Source organism: Phyllosticta capitalensis (assembly GCF_038381095.1).
Source record: "Phyllosticta capitalensis strain CBS 128856 chromosome Unknown BKA78scaffold_7, whole genome shotgun sequence".
Classification (NCBI taxonomy): Eukaryota; Fungi; Ascomycota; class Dothideomycetes; order Botryosphaeriales; family Phyllostictaceae; genus Phyllosticta; species Phyllosticta capitalensis.
The window spans coordinates 225,221-242,570 of record NW_027117445.1 but is presented as its reverse complement, the minus strand read 5'-3'; the positions used below and the strand labels follow the sequence as shown (position 1 = coordinate 242,570).

The window sequence follows — 17,350 nt, the reverse complement described above, 5'->3', positions numbered from 1 at the left end:
GCCCGCAGATGCCTTCGAGGCCGAGCCAGCTGCTACGAGCAAGGGTCTCCTGGGGGCGGCCGACCGTCCAGGTAATCCAGAAGCCAGGATCCGGGATTCTTGCGCTCCAGTGGAATCCATTGGCAGCCAGAAACTCGACGGAAAGAGCGCAAAAGTGACTATCCGGAGTCTGATCCATCCATGGCAATCCGGATCTTGGTGGCTGGCGAGATCCCTCTGAGTCATTGAATTGAAGTAGTGTGAGACGGTAAGGGGGATATGGGGGGAGTAGTTCAAAAGAAAGCGGAGCAAGCAATGCATGGACGCGCCATGCTGCTTGATCAGGGAAGGGGGTTGGGGTTGTCCAGTCCAGGGAGTCAATTCCGGGAGTCCGAGGATGTGCGTGTGATGGTAGTCATTCAGTCATTACGGAAAAGAGCGTCTACACAACTCGTCAGCCATGACCCCACGAACACGTCTTGAGGGAGGAGGTCCAACTTACATCCAGGTGTTGCCTTCAGCCCATCTCAGTCAGACGGGCGACAACCTGCTTGAGCGCCGTGGCGTCGTCAATGAGCTGCTGGTGACTATCGGCGTCCTTGGGCTCGGTGATGGTGCGCAAGCGCTGGTTGAGGAGGGCCAGACGCTCGGCCCACTCGTTGCGGAGGCGCTCCTTTTCCTGGTCGCGCTGGCGCGCCGTGTTGTTTGTCTTGAAGACGGCGCCCTTGAGACGCTTGTCGGAGATGTCAATCGATTGGGCCGACTTGCGTTTGCGGCTAATGGGCCGCTTGGCTGCCTGTCCGCGGGGGGAGCCAGGAGCGCTCTGCGCCGGCGTCGTATAGTCGTGCACGCGCTTCATGTGGTCGTACAGGTTGTAGCGGCGAGGGAACCCGTTGCCTGGGATGGCGCGCTCACAGTCGGGGTACGCGCAGAGGTGCGGCTTGGAGCCGTGGCCGTGCATGCCGTGGGCCTCGCGCTCGTGGCGGAGGAGGCAGGCCGTGGAGGAGAATTCGACATTGATGCAGGAAGAGACCTTGCAGCGGAAGGGCTTGAGGTGCGAGTCGACGTACTTGTCGTAGTTGCACTTGAGCTTGGTTGGCTTGTGGGTGCAGTTAGCCTGGCCCTCGTAGGGGCAGTGATACATGTCGTCGCCCTGAGGAGCGGCCTGGTACAGAGGGTGGGTGCGGGCAAGCTTGACCTCAGCCTCCTCACTCGCCCGAGTGCCGTTGAGGTCGCCGTCGTCGCTGCCCATGTCATCGGATGCCACGTTGGGAGCGATCATGTCTGGGGGCGATGTCGCCAGCATATGCTCATTCCTGACAAAGTCAGCGTTGCGCGAGACACTGTGCACACCTCTCGGAGCATACCCGCCAATGCTCACAAAGCCCTGCTCTTCTCCAAACTCAGAGCCGGCTGGGAACATGGAGAATTGAGTGCTCATGATTGTCGAGGAAGGCGAGAGAACGTCAGAGGACACGGTCCGGTGAACGCTGGGGCGGTGCATGTCGGCAGGCGCAGCGGTGGGAGGCTGATCGAAGCGTGCTCGTCGTTGGTCGGGCATGGCGTGGGGGTCGTTGATCATGCTGTCGATGCCAAAGGAAGAGTAGCTAGAGAAGATGGGCTGCGACACGGTACGACCGTGGTACGTATGTTGGCGGGGCGCAAAAGTCGCCTCGACCGGTCCAGCGGCAAAAGGCGCACTGTAGTTGGGCATTTCGGCGCTGCTCCAACCAGTCTGACCGTTGGACATTTGCGTCCTCATGTTGTAGTCAGTTGGCGACACGGACTGACCGTGGCCAAAGTTAGCAAAGTCTGACATTCTGAAGTTGCCGTCTCCATTGTCGGATCCGGCTGCGGCGGGCAACATCATGTTTCCCATGTCTGGTTGGCCTCCATGGAATGCTCCGCGGTTGTCCACTCCCAGGGATGGAGAGTAAAGGTTGGATCCTTGGAATGGCTCCATGATTTGGCTTCTGGCATCCTGTGGAAGTTGAAACGAGCCGCTCTCTGTCTTGACACTCTTCTTTCTGCCAGTGTCGGGCTGGCTCATGTATGCGCTGTCATCCATGCTGGACGAAATCGACGCTTCATCGTCCTTGGGAAAATGAAGGAAATTCCGGGCCATGTTGTTCAACTCCTCCTGGTTTCCAACGGAGAAAAGGTCACTTCCTGAAAAGGGAGTACCTGAGACGGACTGGGTCCAAAGGGCAACGTCCACGGGGGCAGTCAAGGAAAAGTCTCCAGGCGCAGATTCGCACTCAGCAAAGTCACTACCGGGGCAAAGTCAGTACACACCCGAGTGTCAAGCAAAAACGCAAAACAAGAAACAAAACAAATTGCCAGGTCAGTAAGCCAGGAGCAAGCACGGGAGAAGCCTGGCAGGCGGTCAGTTGAATTCAAGTGTCAAGGACGATCCGACAAACCATTGGAGTGGTGGCGTATTCTTTGCAGGCTGGTCCAGAGTGATCAAGGCACAACACCGTCAGAAAATCGGATTCCAGTTGTCGAGCTGGCTCTCATAACAGCCAAGCAGTCGCGGGAGTTGATCCAACATCATGGCTTGACATGATTCCAGATGCACTGGGCAAATTGGGACAAGCATCACACAGGCTTGACAGCACGTGTTAGTTTTTGGTCAAGCAAGAGTAGTGGTGCGAATGGATGGCACCACTGCCGAACTGGTACGTACTAGTGAGACCTGGCGGTCTTTCCAAATTGATCCAGGGCATCCTCAAGTGGCTTGACAAAACGGGAGAAGAGTTTCCGTAGGGCAAGACAAGAAAAATCCATGTTGGAGTCCATGTGGTAATGATCCGCTGCGGGCGCAGGTACGCTTACTCTCTCAGACGTTTCATTGCATCCAAGATGTAGATCGCGTCGACGTATTTCGACGAACCCCGCACAAGGCAGAGCTTCAATGGTGACCGTCGTGGTCAAAGTCGCTACGAATACGAGTCCTGGAGAAACCACAAAACAACATCCGGAGTCCAATGGAAAAGATGTGACTTGTCGCAAAAGTCAAGAGCCAGCCGAGACCTCATAAAGTCGAAAGTCAAAATGTCTGCCAGGCCTGATAGCCGAAGCGCACAAAGACATGGCTCTATTGGCGATGTGATACGATCCGGCGAGTTGATCCGCTGGTGGTAAATATCCGTGGTGGCCATGAAAGAAACAATCCGGGTCCTAACATTTGGTCCAGGGACTCCAAGGCTGCGTACCGGCTGAGACTCCATGTGGCTACAAACCTTATTTTGGCAATTGAAACAAAACATCTAAACATCAAAATCTTTTGCGTGCTCAAGGTCGGTTGAGATAGGAAATGAAAGCAGAAACAAAGGGGACCATCTGGAAAGTACCTGGTGTGGGTTCCTCGTTCGCGGCTGCGATTTTGCATTATGAGAAGAACGGAGACCTGCTCGCTGGGGGGTCCAGGGTATCTTGAGAGCACTCTCGTTCTTCGGCAGGTGTAGCAATGTTTCTCGGTGGTGGTGGAAGAATCAGCAGTACTGCGAATCGAAACTTGAACAAGTAACTGCGCAAGCAAAGCGAAGAGAGATAAAACGATAGAAAGGCGACGCGGGGGAGAGGAGCGTAAAAAAGGCGCTGGGGGCCGCGAGGCTGGGGGGGTCTGGAGGGCGGGCGGGAGCAAGGAAGGGCGCGTCGGTCATGCGGCGGTGGAGAAGGACGTCAAGCCAGCAGTGTGCTTTGGCAAGGATGATGCAGGAAAAGCCGGCGGGGGCGGCGAGCGTGTTGTTAAGAATGGCCAGCGGGAGAAACCCTCACCGACCCGCCCGCAACAGACAGACGAGAGATTGCCGTACAACTCTGTCACACCAGCGCCCCGACCAATGATTGACGTGTCGCTGCGCCCTCTGAGAAAAGCAACGCTCTTCTCAAGCTGCGGCCAAGGGCGTCTCAGCTGGCGCAGCGGGCCCTCCTGGAGCTCGCATTGACCGTGCGTCGTTGACCTTCATGTCAATCCGCATGGACGGCCTCGTCCTCGTCTGACGATGCCTGCTTACCCGCTCGCCAAAATAATGCGCCATGAGTTGTGACGGCTGCGAGGGGTTCGCAGCTGGCCAGTCAACCGCCCGTCCAGCCCTGTGACACTGCAGCATGCGCGCATTACCCGTCGACGTGGCACAGCTCGTCGACGTCAACCTGCTGCCGGGCGAGAAACAAGAACAACTTTTTTTTTTTCTTTCTCGGTTGTCCCGTGCGGTGCCCTGAACTTGGAACGACCATCCCGGTACCATTTGCTGCGGGAGGCGGGTACCAAGCGACTAGTGTCGAGTACGTACCCTGACGTGCCCGTTCGCTGTTCGGTACGCAGCGCTTCGCAGCCCCCAAGTCGTTTTGACAAAAATAAAAAAGCGACCGTCAGGAGACGCTGAAGGTGGTGGCTGGTCGCCGTCACACCAGGGCGTGCTCGCCATATGGCCGATCAACATGAAGGAGATTGTGTCATGGCGTCCGCATGCTCGGGTATGGTCCACTGCCTTCCCGAGCTCCGCTTTCAGGGCGGGTAGTGCCATCGTGCAGCCTTTGCGACTGTTCCTGACGCCTTCACGTGGGAAGTTTGCCAAAAGCCAGCCACCAGAGCTGCACACCAGCAACAAGACTGCCGCGAGGCCGTTGATCCTGGCGGATGGGCCGCTTCCGCGAAGATGGTTTGACGCCGGGCCAACCACCACTTGTCCGTCGACGGAAACATTTTCCATAGGGCTCAACCTTGGACGGACAACCCTGAACGACCGAAATCTCGACCAGCAGATCTGCCGCCGTGAGGATATTCCTGTCGAGCTGAATCATTCAAATAAGATGAAACCGTGAGCCATCCTTGTTCGCCGGCAGACTCGACCTGGAGAAAGCAAACGGCCAAGCCGGATAGTGCTCCGTCGCTGGTGGCAACGTCGCTGCCCAACGTCAGTCATCCTGGCCGAGTACTCGACCGAGGCGTCAACAAACACAGGGGACCCTTTTAGCTGTACCCTCTCGCTTCGGGCCTGTTTAGCAACCGCGCAAACATCGTCTCACATTGAAGAGCTGACTTGGCGGGAAGAGGCTGGTAAAGTCCGCTGGTGGCAGCGGGACCAGCGTTTGATGAACCCGACGCGCGCCGGCCCTTAGAGCGCCGCGAGAATGAAGATGGAACCCTGGTGTTCGAGTCAAGACGCGAAGAACGAACAGACCGTCGACGCTGCGCAATCAATTTGCGGCACGAGCAGAGGCAATTGGCGAGAGTGGCGAGCAAAGATCAATGCTCCAGGCGAAATAATTGTTGATGCAAGGCATGAGATGAAGACGAGACGTTGAGCAGCTTTGGTCGTCGGCCGGCACCCTCGTCACGTGCCCTACTAGCGGCCCGCGTTTCCGCCGCCGCGGGGACGCGCTCCGCCAGACCTAAATCCACGGACCACCATGTCCATCCGTCGACGACATCACCACCACGACCATGGCTAGAACGCAATCGCTCCCCGCTCATCAGCCTGACGCAACCGCCATTAGCCTCGCGCGGCTGCTCGACCGTCTCGACCGCTCGCTGCTGTCCCCAGATGCCGACCCCCAGCTCCGGACATCAAGCCACGCACGCACCAAAGTCGGCGCTGTAGGTAAACTGCACCGTGGCCTCTGTATGCATATCGCCGTCTGACCGTCTTCAAGAATCTTGAATATGCGCGATCATTACTGCTCCGAATCGAACATGACACGGCGGCCATCAAGGTCGGGTCGTGCCGCCAGGCGCAGAAAGACGACCTGCAGGCCAAACGCGAGCTCATCAAGAAGCTGAACCAACGGCTCTACGAGTTGAATCAGCTCGAGGATGAAGACGACGATGACGAGGACGATGCGGAGGATGAAGGTGAAGACCTCAGTGCTGCTCCCGCCAGTGCCCCCACATCCAACAACACACCAGCCGAGTCGACGCTGCGCTCGCGACGCCAACAAAGCGCATCGCAAGACACGGGCAAATCGACATCGCTCTTCTCGCCCGCTCCACATGCCCCCGGCCATGAACCTGATCCACGCCTCCAAGACTCCGAAAAACTCCTCTCGCACAACCGCGCCGAGCAAGAGAATCTGACCGCGTCGCTCCTCCACATGGCGCAGTCACTGCGCGAATCAACACAGCGCTTCAGCAGCTCGCTAGAAGCCGAAAAGGATATTCTGGATCGCGCGGGCAAGGGGCTTGACCACGGAGCTGAGGGCATGCAGGCAGCAGGACAGCGCATGGGCACGCTGCGCCGAATGACTGAGGGCAAGGGATGGTGGGCGCGGGTGCAGCTGTACGGTCTCATTGCGCTACTATGGCTGGCGTGTTTGGTCGTCATGTTTGTGTTGCCAAAATTGAGGTTCTAAGCTAGCGCATGCGGGAAGGACCCGTGAGAAGCGTTGCCGCACGTAGTGTACCAATATCATGATAGCGTTTTCACTTGACAACCGTCTACCTCTATTTTATCTGGGTGTTTGACATTGTTTCCCGCTTTAGAATCATACCCCAAAATCGACTGTTTCTCCACCTTCAATGGTATCACACTCGTCTTAGACCTCAAACTTTGGCGTGTACTTTGCCTGCGCGGCGGCAAACGCATCCTTCTTCGCGGCCACGTCTGTCAAGAACGGGTGGTTCGGGTCGACCTTGGCCAACTCGACCTTTGTCTCCTCCGTATCCTTACCCAGGATGGTATAGAGAACAATAGTATTGGCCAGGGCGTCAGGGTTCTTGGGGTCGAGGCTCAAGGCCTGCTGCAGAGCGGCTTCGGCCTCGGGCAGGCGGCCCAGGTGCAATTCTGACACAGCTTGGCCGACGAGTGACTGAGCGGCTTGCGAAGCCGGCGCCTGGGCCAGCTCCTCGTAGACGTAAAAGGCTTGCTGGTATTTTTCGCCGCCCTGTAGCCGGTGGTGGTTGGTTCGTTAGCGCGTTCCGGATTGGAGTTGGATGTCTATTTTTGCGAATGATGAAAGGCTCCCGTTTCGTCGTGCCGTTCGGCTCTCCGACTGGGACAAGGTGGCTGGCAGGGCGAGGTCCAAGACTAGACGGGGATGTGTTGGCTGAGGGGTTTGACCTACCTCCCGCAATCCCACCCACGACTCGGCAATGTTGACCAGCAGGCTGTCCTGCGCCCACTTGCGCGCCTGCTGCGTTTCCTTGACTGCTAGGTCCAATCTGTTTTGCTGCAGGTGTATCTGCACAATCAAAGCAACCCTGTATGCGCTCGAATCAGCTCCTGTCCAGAAACACTCCTGCTTCAATCTCGTCTTGAGTTGCAGCAGCAGCGGGTGACATACGCATCCAAGCTTCCCTGATGCCTCGCAAGCAGTGACAACGCCTCTTCGGTCAGGCCGGCGTTTGCCAGCACGCTACCAGCCAGCAATTGCACGCTCAGATTGTCGCCCGCCTCCCCGGCCAGCTTCTGCGCGGCTGCTACCGCTGCCTGTCCATTCTTCTCTGCATCCTGCAGGTACAGTGCCAGCGCCTTGGCAGCCTGCAGGTCCGGCACGCGCGGCTCGGCGTTGGCCTCTTCGATTACCGCATCATACTGGCCGAGGGCGAGGCGTGCGCGCAGCTTCAGGATTCGCGCGGGCAGGGCGTTCGAGGAGGAGAGGCTGCTCGTGTCGAAGTCGATGACGGCGGCATACTGGCCCTGGTGCAAGGCGCTATGAATGTTGACGAGCTCTACACAGGCACTGCGTCAGTCGGTCTGCTGCCGCAGTGGACGGGAGGTTTCAGCGCCGTACCTCCTTCAGCGGAGTAGGGATCCATGGTTGCAGTCGGCCGGCGGTGATTCAGGAGTGCGTATTCGGATGAGTGGGAAAGCTACGCGTGGACCGAGATCAATGCTTCAAGCAAGCGCGTTGTTAAGCTTCGTGGATAGCGGCGGTTGTGTCGTGGGTTGGAGTTGTGGGGTTGAGAATGGTTGCTCGACGGAGGTGTTCCGGAGTTTGGAACACCTTGCACTGACCGCTGCCGCTGATCGCAACACCAACCTTCCACCCACACCACCACAACGCTTCTCCAAGATGGAATTCCGCAATGTTGGCCTCTGCACACATGCTATTCAACTCAATTCGACATCTCATGACCAATGAGTCACTGAATTTGCCAGAACCGGGAACCAACAAACTGCGCGTCGCAAAGTTTTCGTCCATGACGACTTACTCAGTCCTCTCCCTCTCATCCAAGACCAGCATTTCATCAAATTTGCTCACGGCATCCTCTCCTCCCGGCTCAGCAGCAGCACCCGTTTTCAAGTCATGTCGAAGCAGCCAGTCATGCAGCTGGAACTGGGACCTGCATTCCCGCCTTCCGCTTCAACTTTTTCTCGTCTGATTCTTCAACCTAAATTTTCCCTGTCCATTGCCCTGTTCGTCTCACCATGCGTCGCAAAGTCTACCGTCAACCTTCATCCCCGAACAACCTTTCTACCACGTGCGCGAAGCCTCCCCGTTGGCGACCGGGGACTTTGCGACATCGGTCTTCGCGTTACAGGCGTATCTGGGGTGCGACTTGACATATCGCCTGGCAGATTTGGTGTTGACGGCCACGAGAAGATCGCTGCTAAAGTCTGCGAGTCGAGTAGAGCGATGTTGGAAGTTGGAGTAAAAGAGTCTTAAAGCTTTACCTAGGCAAAAGACTTCGGATGTCTCTTATCGCTTGCCGGGGGGTTGAACTTTAAATTTCCCTATTTCTTACTTCCTGCAGTCACCACCGACGGCTTCTCACGCATCCCAAAAGTGATCCCGGACGGACCTCACATCCAAGGCCTCTACATGCGAGCCAAGACGTTGTTTGTCGCCCCTTGACCAACTCCGTCCCACTGACTTTGAAGCCTTAGCCATTGTGGACTCGGCATCAAGTTTTTACAACCTACACTTCGAGGACTGCGCAGACTAAGACTTCAGCTTGGATTACTGACAGCAGAAACATTTCGCGCACGCAAAATTTGACCTAGTTGACAAATCAGCTCCTTTACTAATCTCCTAGTTGGTATGATAGGGTCCGACATCCGGAGCAGATGATAACATCCACCACCTTGCCGACACGTTGATCATCAAGCCAGAAATCATGTTGGAATGACACTGTCCCAAGGATCTGTCCAAAGCCAGTGGACGCGAACCGAGAGGCACAAATGACGTGACACATTGACATATCTGCAAGTGTTCAAAACGATCGTCAAAGTTTCCAGCCTCTTGAAAAGCTTTGGTGGTCGGTGGACGAGGAGTGAAGAGCATTGGCTGCCCATAAATACTCCGCGAGCTGGTCAGATCACATGCCTCTCTCCGACCAGCTCAATCATTCGGTGCTTGCCTGAGTATCATGCGTCCTTGAGAGTAGTGACGTGCAACCACATGGGGCCAAGCTCGTGCGGTAAGTCCTCTCTGTCCAGGTATAAAAGCCTCTCCATTCTCTTATCAATCGCGATACATTACCCAAGCTACCCATTAACAAGGCAGTGTAGGCGACAATCAAAGTCAGATACACTGTCTTACGATGAGAAAGCTCACTTGCTCTTGTTCTCTCTCTGTTCCTATACCAACTTACACAGCCACTGTCCGGTTGAACTAAGCCAACTGTTTGACTCGGTATCACTCCAAAACCTATGAAAGCATCATAAAACCAAGGTAACGCCCAACGCCTTGCTATAACGACAATCTATACCCTGTATTTTCCATCTTACGTCCTCCCGTAAATCCACCATCCACCCAGTCTGGTCCTTCCACAGTTTGAAAAGCCTCCAGCACGAGAAAACAAGTAACCATTTGCTGCATCCGTGGAAAGCAGTGTGCGAGGTTGACTCTGCGTGTCCTGTGCGAAGTAAGAGCCTGTTTTGCGCGTTGGAAAGAAAGAACGTAGGTTTCCGCGCTGGTGACGTCTTTATATACGCGTAGACGGTCCTCAGTGATTGGAGCTGTGACGCAACGGAGCACATGACAGCCAGTTAGCCTGTGTAGTAGGTGCTCTCCTCTCTCCCCGGGTATAAAGTCACCTCTCCTTGGCCCCCAAGCTCTGTTTTCCAAGCGACCGACAATAGGGCAGCAGAATATCACAGCGCAAAGTCACTGTCGTGTGGATACCTCCGCTCAACATAGTCCCCAATACATACTTTACCCTCGTTCCTTGTTTTCTGGTCTTCTCTTCACACACGCACCTGTACCTACGAATTCGCTCAACCTAGCCACACCATGGATCGGTGAAAACCGCGATAGGAAGATGATCGCGTTGAACACCACCAATCTCCAATGCTGACATCCACCTCTCCATCATGCCGCCACCTCATCTCCTTGTTTCTGTTTATTCGACCCAGCCCCGCGCGTCTACGAGACACTGCCACCACGACAAAGTAAACATCTCAGGTCGGAGTTCTGTCGCCAAAACAGTCTCATCGTCCGTGCCTTCCTCCAGCGGTCAATGCGCGAGCTCAATGGAGATATGGCAAAAAGAGGCAGAGTCGGAGTAAGTGGATGGCCTTTTATACGTTTAGGTGTGGTCAGCGATGGCAGCCTTGACGCATGTGCACATGACAGCCTGTTGGCCAGTCTGTGATGCGGGCTCTCTCTTTGCACGGGTATAAAAGCTGCCCTCCTCTCGCGCTTCTTTCTTGCCTCCAAGCAAAGGCAGCGACAGCGCAAGATCTCGTGGGACGATAGACCATGGAACAGTACTGTCGCTCGCGCTTTTTCCCAACATCGCATTTTTCACTTGCGTCCGCTCTTGCTCCTACCACCGAATTATCCTGACCACTCCATTCAGTCGAGTAACTCATCATTTCTTTACGTGGTACATCCCACTTGCGCCTCATTCTAGGAAGCACCACAAAGTCACAACGCCTTTCCCTTCCTTCCTCTTCTCCGCTTCTAGGCCAAAGCCAGGCCTGTGAGACTGTGAGCAGCCGCAACCGCAGCAGGCACAAGTCGTCGTCGCCGCCGCTGCTATCAAAAGCCAGTACTGGTGTCCACTCGGAGGCATAATTGTGTCGGTGCTGCGGGCTGCAGCTCTGTGTAGAGAGAGGGGCAGGAGAGCTGAGAAGCAGAGCATGTGATATACACGTGGTCTGCGGTGTGAGCCTGAAGCTGCGACGCCTGACCATATGACAGCCTGTCTGTGCGGCAGACTCTCCTCGCTCCAGCGGGTATAAAAAGTTGACCTTTCTCTTGTCTACCCTGTTCTTTTCGACAGGCATCCCAGCAGTGGAGCAGCCAGGTCCAGTATCCTCGAACTCTTTCACTGTTGTCCGTGGGCTTTGCTGACCAGAACTACAGGAGAAAGTGACTTGGTTCTTTATCTTCTCTCGCTCCTGATTATTGAGTCCTGCCCGCCCGCATCCAGTTGCAAAGAATCGCAATCCTGTGGAATCGGATTACATCATTACATCCACGTAATGGTTGGTAGCGTCATCATTCATGAATGGAGTTGCCCTATCGATTCGCGTGAAACTTGACTCGAACGTTACTCGCTCAGTTTGCGAGGTTGCAAGCATCCGCCAGTGTGTTTGCGACAAGTGTACGGATTTATAGACCGATGCGCAGAGCCAGTGTTGTTGCTTATGTGGACGAGCAAATCAGCTCAAACGGCGCAGACTCTGAAGAGAAAGAAGAAAGCCGAGAAGCAGAGCGCTTTATATACGCGTGGTCAGCGGTAAGAGCCTGGAGCTGCGACGCGTGACCACGGTTGGCCTATGCGACCAGTCCTCTCTTCAGTGTCTACCTATAAAACCTCCTCACCCCTTGCACGTCGCTTTGATTCAAGCAAACGACGGCAAGTGAAGCAGATGGAGAGGGGGAAACCGACGTACTGTCGTTCCTGTGTCCTTTTGCGTCCACCGAGAAAGCTGAAACAAAAGCTGACTTTGTCATGCGGCTCCTCTCGCTCCTGTACCCACCTTATTGCTCTTCTCTTTTTCCGCTCGCTTCCAGTCACTCTCGATCCACCGCCCCATTAAGTTGTACATTATCATCGCGTCAAATGACAGGAGTCATTATCAAGTCAAGACGCTGAAAGCCCCTCTCCCCGGCTCTTCATCACTCGATCAGTTCAGTGGGACTGCGGCTGAAGCGAGCGCAGCAGGCACAACAGTCTGACTGATCGTCGAGGGACAAAACCGATGTATGCGGGCTTCCAGAATTGAAGGCAGATGTTGAGAGCTCTACGGTAGAACGGGAGAGAGTGGGGAGGAGCGTGGTTTTTATACGGGTCGAGTGAACACTGCTGCTAGGCACATGACGACTTGTCTGCGGCAGGCATTCCTACTTCCTGTCAGTATATAAGCCCCCGTTCCTGACACATTACTCTCGACTGCAAGCAAGCGATGACGGAACAATAATACGCTCTGAGGCCGCAAAGCGTAGACACTGTTTTCCTCCTTTCTACCACTACACCTATTCACTTGGTCTTGTGCCAGGCGTTTTCTCCTTTTCCGGTCCATCTAGTCCCTATCCCTTTCGCAAATTGTTATTAACACCGCCTTTTCAAACCACTGATCATCAAACCCGCCTGATGGTGGGGAGCATCACCAATTCAAACTGCCAATACCTCCGTCTTCATCATCCACCTAACCCATCGAAATTGCAAACCACCACAAGCGAGGCAGCCGCAACAGCTCACATTTTAGAGTGGACCCTCGCCGAGCCCGTAATCCTTTCTCCTGGTGCTCTGTCGCTGCGGGTTCTGAACCTGGAAAGACAGGAAACAGTTGGAGAATGGAGGATTTTATACGTGTAGCCGGTGATGGGAGCCTGGAGCTATGGCGCATGACCACTGTCAGTCTATGCGGCGAAGACTCTCTTGCGCGGGTATATAAAGCCCCTTGTTCCTTCACCTCGTTCCATAGTCCGAGCAACCGACAAGGGGCAGTCGGACTACCTTGATTGCTGAAGTCCGACTGTCGTCCGTGTTTCGTCAGTCATGACTTCACCTGTACTGTTTTTCGGGCCTTGTCTCCTCTCCTGCTTACTGAGCTATTCAGCACGTCCGCACCTAGTCAGTGATCCACTGCTCTTTCAGACTGCGGAGCACCATCATGCTCCCGACAGCAAAAAACACCACATCTCCGCAGCGTCACTTTCTCCTAATTTCGGCTCCATTTAGCCCAATCCCTAATCACCAGAAACCGCGAGTCGCAGCAACGCGACAGCCGCAATAGTCATTTCGTCTTTTCGTGGGAGGCGCACAGTGTATGATGTTCGATATGATGAGAGCACAGTAGGTTGCGGACTCTAGAGAGAAAGGAAAGACTGGTAAGCAAAGAGAAGAGAGTTATATACGGATTGGAGCCTGGTTCTAGAGCCGTGACACATGACCGGAGTCTATGCGGTAAGCCCTCTTCCTCTTCATATAAAAATCTCTCCTTTCAATTATACCACGCTCTTCTTCAAGCAATTGGTGGCATCGCAGAGAGAGTAAATTTTTCTATCGACCCGGCGCTGTTGTTTGTGTCCTTTCTGTCATGTTGTACACCGATCACTTGGCTTCTTGTCCTGTTCTGCTCACATTCTTTGCCATCTGCTATCGCTCTTGTTCACTTTCGACTATCCACTGCTTCGTCAAACCAGACATCATGATCACATCCACCTCATGATCCGGAGCTTCATCACTCCAGAATGCCGTTACCCCTATTTCGTGGTCATCGATTCAGTCCGACCCTTGCTCACCCGATCTTGCAAATTGCGAGCCGCCGCAGACCCGGCAACGACGACAGTTGACTTTTGCCTTGTACGTCTTTCCACAGAGTCAAAAGCCATCTTGACACATGAGCAACATTGGGTGCAACCTCTGTGGAGAAAGCAGCGCCTGGGAAGTGAAAAGAGGAGCCCCTTAAATACTTGGTCCCAGTGATGGGAGACTTGATTTGTGACGCGTGACCACACGCCGGCAGTCTATGTACTCAGGCAAGTCAACCCCCTCCTCCATCTATAAAAAGCTCTCTGTCCTCATGCTCTTGCACCTCTTTCAATTCAAGCGACTAATGAGGAGAGTTTTGGAAACTCGAAAATCACCACCTCATTGCACTGTCGTTCCTGCGTTTTCTGGCCAAGGTAATCGGTCACTTTTTCTTTCATCTTTTCTTGCCTCTGCTCCTGCTTCTCCAGTCCTTCAACGCGTCTGCACCTGGTCAGTCAGTTAGTCGTCAATTTCTTAAGTGTCAATAGTCATCATGTCCACTCAATGATGGTAAACATCACGACTTAACAACGATCTCTATTGTGTCTCCTTAGTCCCTTCTTCCTCTACTTCCAGCTACATTGCATGACGAGTAGCCACAAGCGCGACAACAAAAAGTTCCCTCTCGGTGTATTTGACTTAGAGGCAGTAGACATGGCTGCCGAGGTAGTGTCGGCGCCACAAGGCTTTGGCTCTAGAAGGAAGGGAGAGGGCGAGCAGTGGTGCAGTTTATCTAGTCGTTTGACGGGTACTGGCGCAACCACATGACACCTGATCTGTGTAGCAAGACTTCTCCCTTGATATATAAAGAGCCCCAGATCACTATCCTCTCGCAATTCTCTTTCGAATCAAGTAACCGACGACAGGAAGATTTGCCCAAGAGAATGGAAGGTCCACACTCCACACTGCATGCTTGCAGAAAATCAAAACGCACACTTGGTCTTGTTTCTGTTCTTGCACCTGCTACCGCTCCTGTGTTATCAGTGTCCAAGCAGACAAGTGATTGAGGATGTGGTAGCTTATTCAACCATAGATCATCACCACATCGACTTGACATTGGGAAACATCACTGATTCATAACATATTGCCTCCACCCCTTTACTGTCCACTTCGAACCCAACTCGACCAGTCATTCGGGAATGTGGCTTTCCGCGAGCGCGAGGGCGACACCCGTTCCGCAGTCTGGTCAAGCCATTCCACACAGCCAGTATCTCGCTGGCATCGATTCTTCATTTCCAAGAGCTGGAGATCCTGTGGAGACTAAGGGGAGGAGAGGGAAGGATTTGGGAGAGTAGGGCGGTTTAAATAGTCGTTTGGCAGGCAGTGACGTAACCACATGACACTAAACTTGTGGAGTCAGCCCCTTCCTTCTATCTATATAATCCACACTTCTGCAAACCACTTGCTCTTGATTGCAAGAAACCAGAAAAAGAGCAGGAAAATACTACGACAAGTTCGCCGCATACTGTTGTGCGGGGCTCACGGTCTCACAGATCAAGACGATTTGGTTTTGCTCCTGCTCAGTTCACCGGGCCTCTCTTTCCATCTGCTTCTGGTAATCACTTTATCACTGTTTCAAACTACGAACCGTCATCACATCCATCTGATGCTTGGGACTTTCATCAATTCATGACGCTCCTTCCACCGCCCTCCATCTCTCCCGTCTCAATCCACCAAGCCCGAGCCCGAATCACGTCGCGAGACTGCGAGCTGCCGCGAGCGAAACAACAGCAACAGAGTCGGTCTTCTCCGGGAATTGCGCAGAGCCAGTCCGTAGCTTCAATTTTCGCCACATTGCCTGACGCAGTAGAGCCTGGGTGGAGTGGAGAGAGCTAGGAGAGTGGCGCGGTTTATATAGTCATGGGGGGAGCGGCGACGAACAAAGGGGCACGTGGTTGCCGAAATCGGTCTGCGCCAGGCAGATCCTCTGCATGCTGGTATAAAAACAATGCCCGTCTCGCGTCTTTCCCGTCCTCAACTCCAAGCAACTGACGACAAGGGAGCAAGATCATTGGAGGTCTTCATCAACTGTTGGCCGTGCCTCTAAAACCACGCTCGACTTTGATTCTTCTCGGTTCCGCTCCCACTCCCACTCCCCAACCCAGTTCCTGTTCCATTCGCACCTAGTAGACATCCCTTACATCATCATCTTATCATCTGAACGTTAGCAAGCCTTATCAATAAAAAAAAAATTTACGTCATCCTTTCCCTTGGCCCTTGACCAACTCACCTAGTCCGACGAGACTGCGGGCCGCCGCAAGCGCGGCAGCCACAAGTGATGTCTCGCTCGAGACTTTGTTCCCCAGAGGCAGTAAGACGGGAAATTTACTGTTCCGGTCGCAGGGTGATGGTTGATGGAGAGCGAAACGGAATGTTTGAGGGAATAGGGTGGCTTGTATAGTCATGATTCGAGCAGTGACAGACGAACGGGCACGTGGTAGCCAAATCACTCGGCGCTAGACAGATTTCCTGCGCCCGAGCACAAAAGCCACGCCTGTCTCGCATCTTTTCCTGCTCTCAAATCCAAGCAGCCCTGCGGATGAGCAGTGGGACGCTATGACGCACCTCCAAAAAGACGACTGTGTTCTGTGTCTCTCTGTCACATTCAACTTTCCTGCCCAGGCACTTTGTTTTGCGTCTCTCCTCGCGCCGATTCCCACTTACCCACTTCCTGTTCTATTCCTCCTTTTTGTTAACCAATTGATCATCAGAACGCTTTGCCTAGTTCTTCCCTCTAACCCCTGAGCCTAACTCACCTAGTCCGACGAGACTGAGCCGCTGCAAGCGCAGGAACAAGAATAGTGTCCGGTGTCTGTGTGGCGTTCTTCCACCAAGACAGTAAGTCGAACATGACGTGACGTTGGCGACGCAGGTTGCCCTGGTTCCTCTATGCAGATAAAGAGAAAGCTGGCAAGTGGGTGGAGTGGTTTAAATACGTAAATAAGGCAGATGATGGACGCATTTGCGCGTAAGGAGCACATGACAGCCATTTCCTCCCAAGCTATCAACGTGCAGGTATAAAAGCCCAGCCTTCTCTCTTCCACCTCGCTTTCAACTTCAACCAGTGGAGACGTAACAGAATCCTCGGAACCAGAAAGTGGTACCTACCCACTGTGGTTGCAGATTCTGGTTCGGAAACGTCCACTGTCCGCTGTGTCTTCTGTCTTCTCTTGCTCGTACTTAGTTGCCCTTGTACACTACCTGAGTGCATCTTCTCCTGCTGGTCTGTAGATCAGCATGTAGTATAAAACTTCAATACCCCTGACGATAGGAATCATCACTAACCGACGACGCTCTTACGTCTTCCTACTTCCTACTTACTCCAAGACTTCACTCATCCTGCCTGATGAGACAGCAAGCCGCTGCAAGCAGGGCAGCCACAGCAGTGACAATTGTATCCCGCCGCGACGTTCCACAGAGCCAGTTGATTGCAGCTTGCATCTTGCGTTAGCGCCACGGCTCGTTCTTCACTTTGGAAGAAAGAGAGGACGCCAGTGACAGCGGAAAGGTTTTTATACGCAAGGCAGGCAGCCGCAGATGACAGACGCATTTGCGCGAGCACATGACCGCCAGATGTACGCGAGACCTTTGCTGTCGGGTATAAAACCCCAGCTTTCCTTCGTCCACTGCGCTTTCGATTCTGCATGAGCAGTCAAGGCGACAACAAAGTTCCCAAAGCACCAGAGGCGGATTGTGGCAAGTCGCAACAAC

At 54.0% G+C, this 17,350-nt stretch overlaps 3 protein-coding genes across 3 annotated transcripts; 1 reads left to right on the top strand and 2 right to left on the bottom strand.

The window, feature by feature from the left end:
- Positions 1-307: 307 nt before the first annotated feature.
- BKA78DRAFT_159410 (uncharacterized protein) lies at positions 308-2,512 on the bottom strand. Its single transcript, XM_066883082.1, has 2 exons — positions 482-2,512; positions 308-421 (listed from the first exon to the last, which is right to left on the bottom strand). Exon 1 carries the CDS (start codon positions 2,102-2,104, stop codon positions 497-499), a length of 1,608 nt encoding a protein of 535 aa, XP_066742339.1. The 5' UTR covers positions 2,105-2,512; the 3' UTR covers positions 308-421; positions 482-496.
- A 2,922-nt stretch (positions 2,513-5,434) lies between these two features.
- On the top strand, positions 5,435-6,339 carry BKA78DRAFT_284508 (uncharacterized protein; the record flags this gene model as incomplete). Its single annotated transcript, XM_066885689.1, has 2 exons — positions 5,435-5,587; positions 5,644-6,339. 2 exons carry the CDS (start codon positions 5,435-5,437, stop codon positions 6,337-6,339), a joined length of 849 nt encoding a protein of 282 aa, XP_066742338.1.
- Positions 6,340-6,522: 183 nt separating this feature from the next.
- BKA78DRAFT_332191 (coatomer epsilon subunit-domain-containing protein) lies at positions 6,523-7,744 on the bottom strand (the record flags this gene model as incomplete). The annotated part of the gene is made up of 4 exons (XM_066889958.1): positions 6,523-6,870; positions 7,051-7,186; positions 7,270-7,657; positions 7,720-7,744. 4 exons carry the CDS (start codon positions 7,742-7,744, stop codon positions 6,523-6,525), a joined length of 897 nt encoding a protein of 298 aa, XP_066742337.1.
- Positions 7,745-17,350: the final 9,606 nt, after the last annotated feature.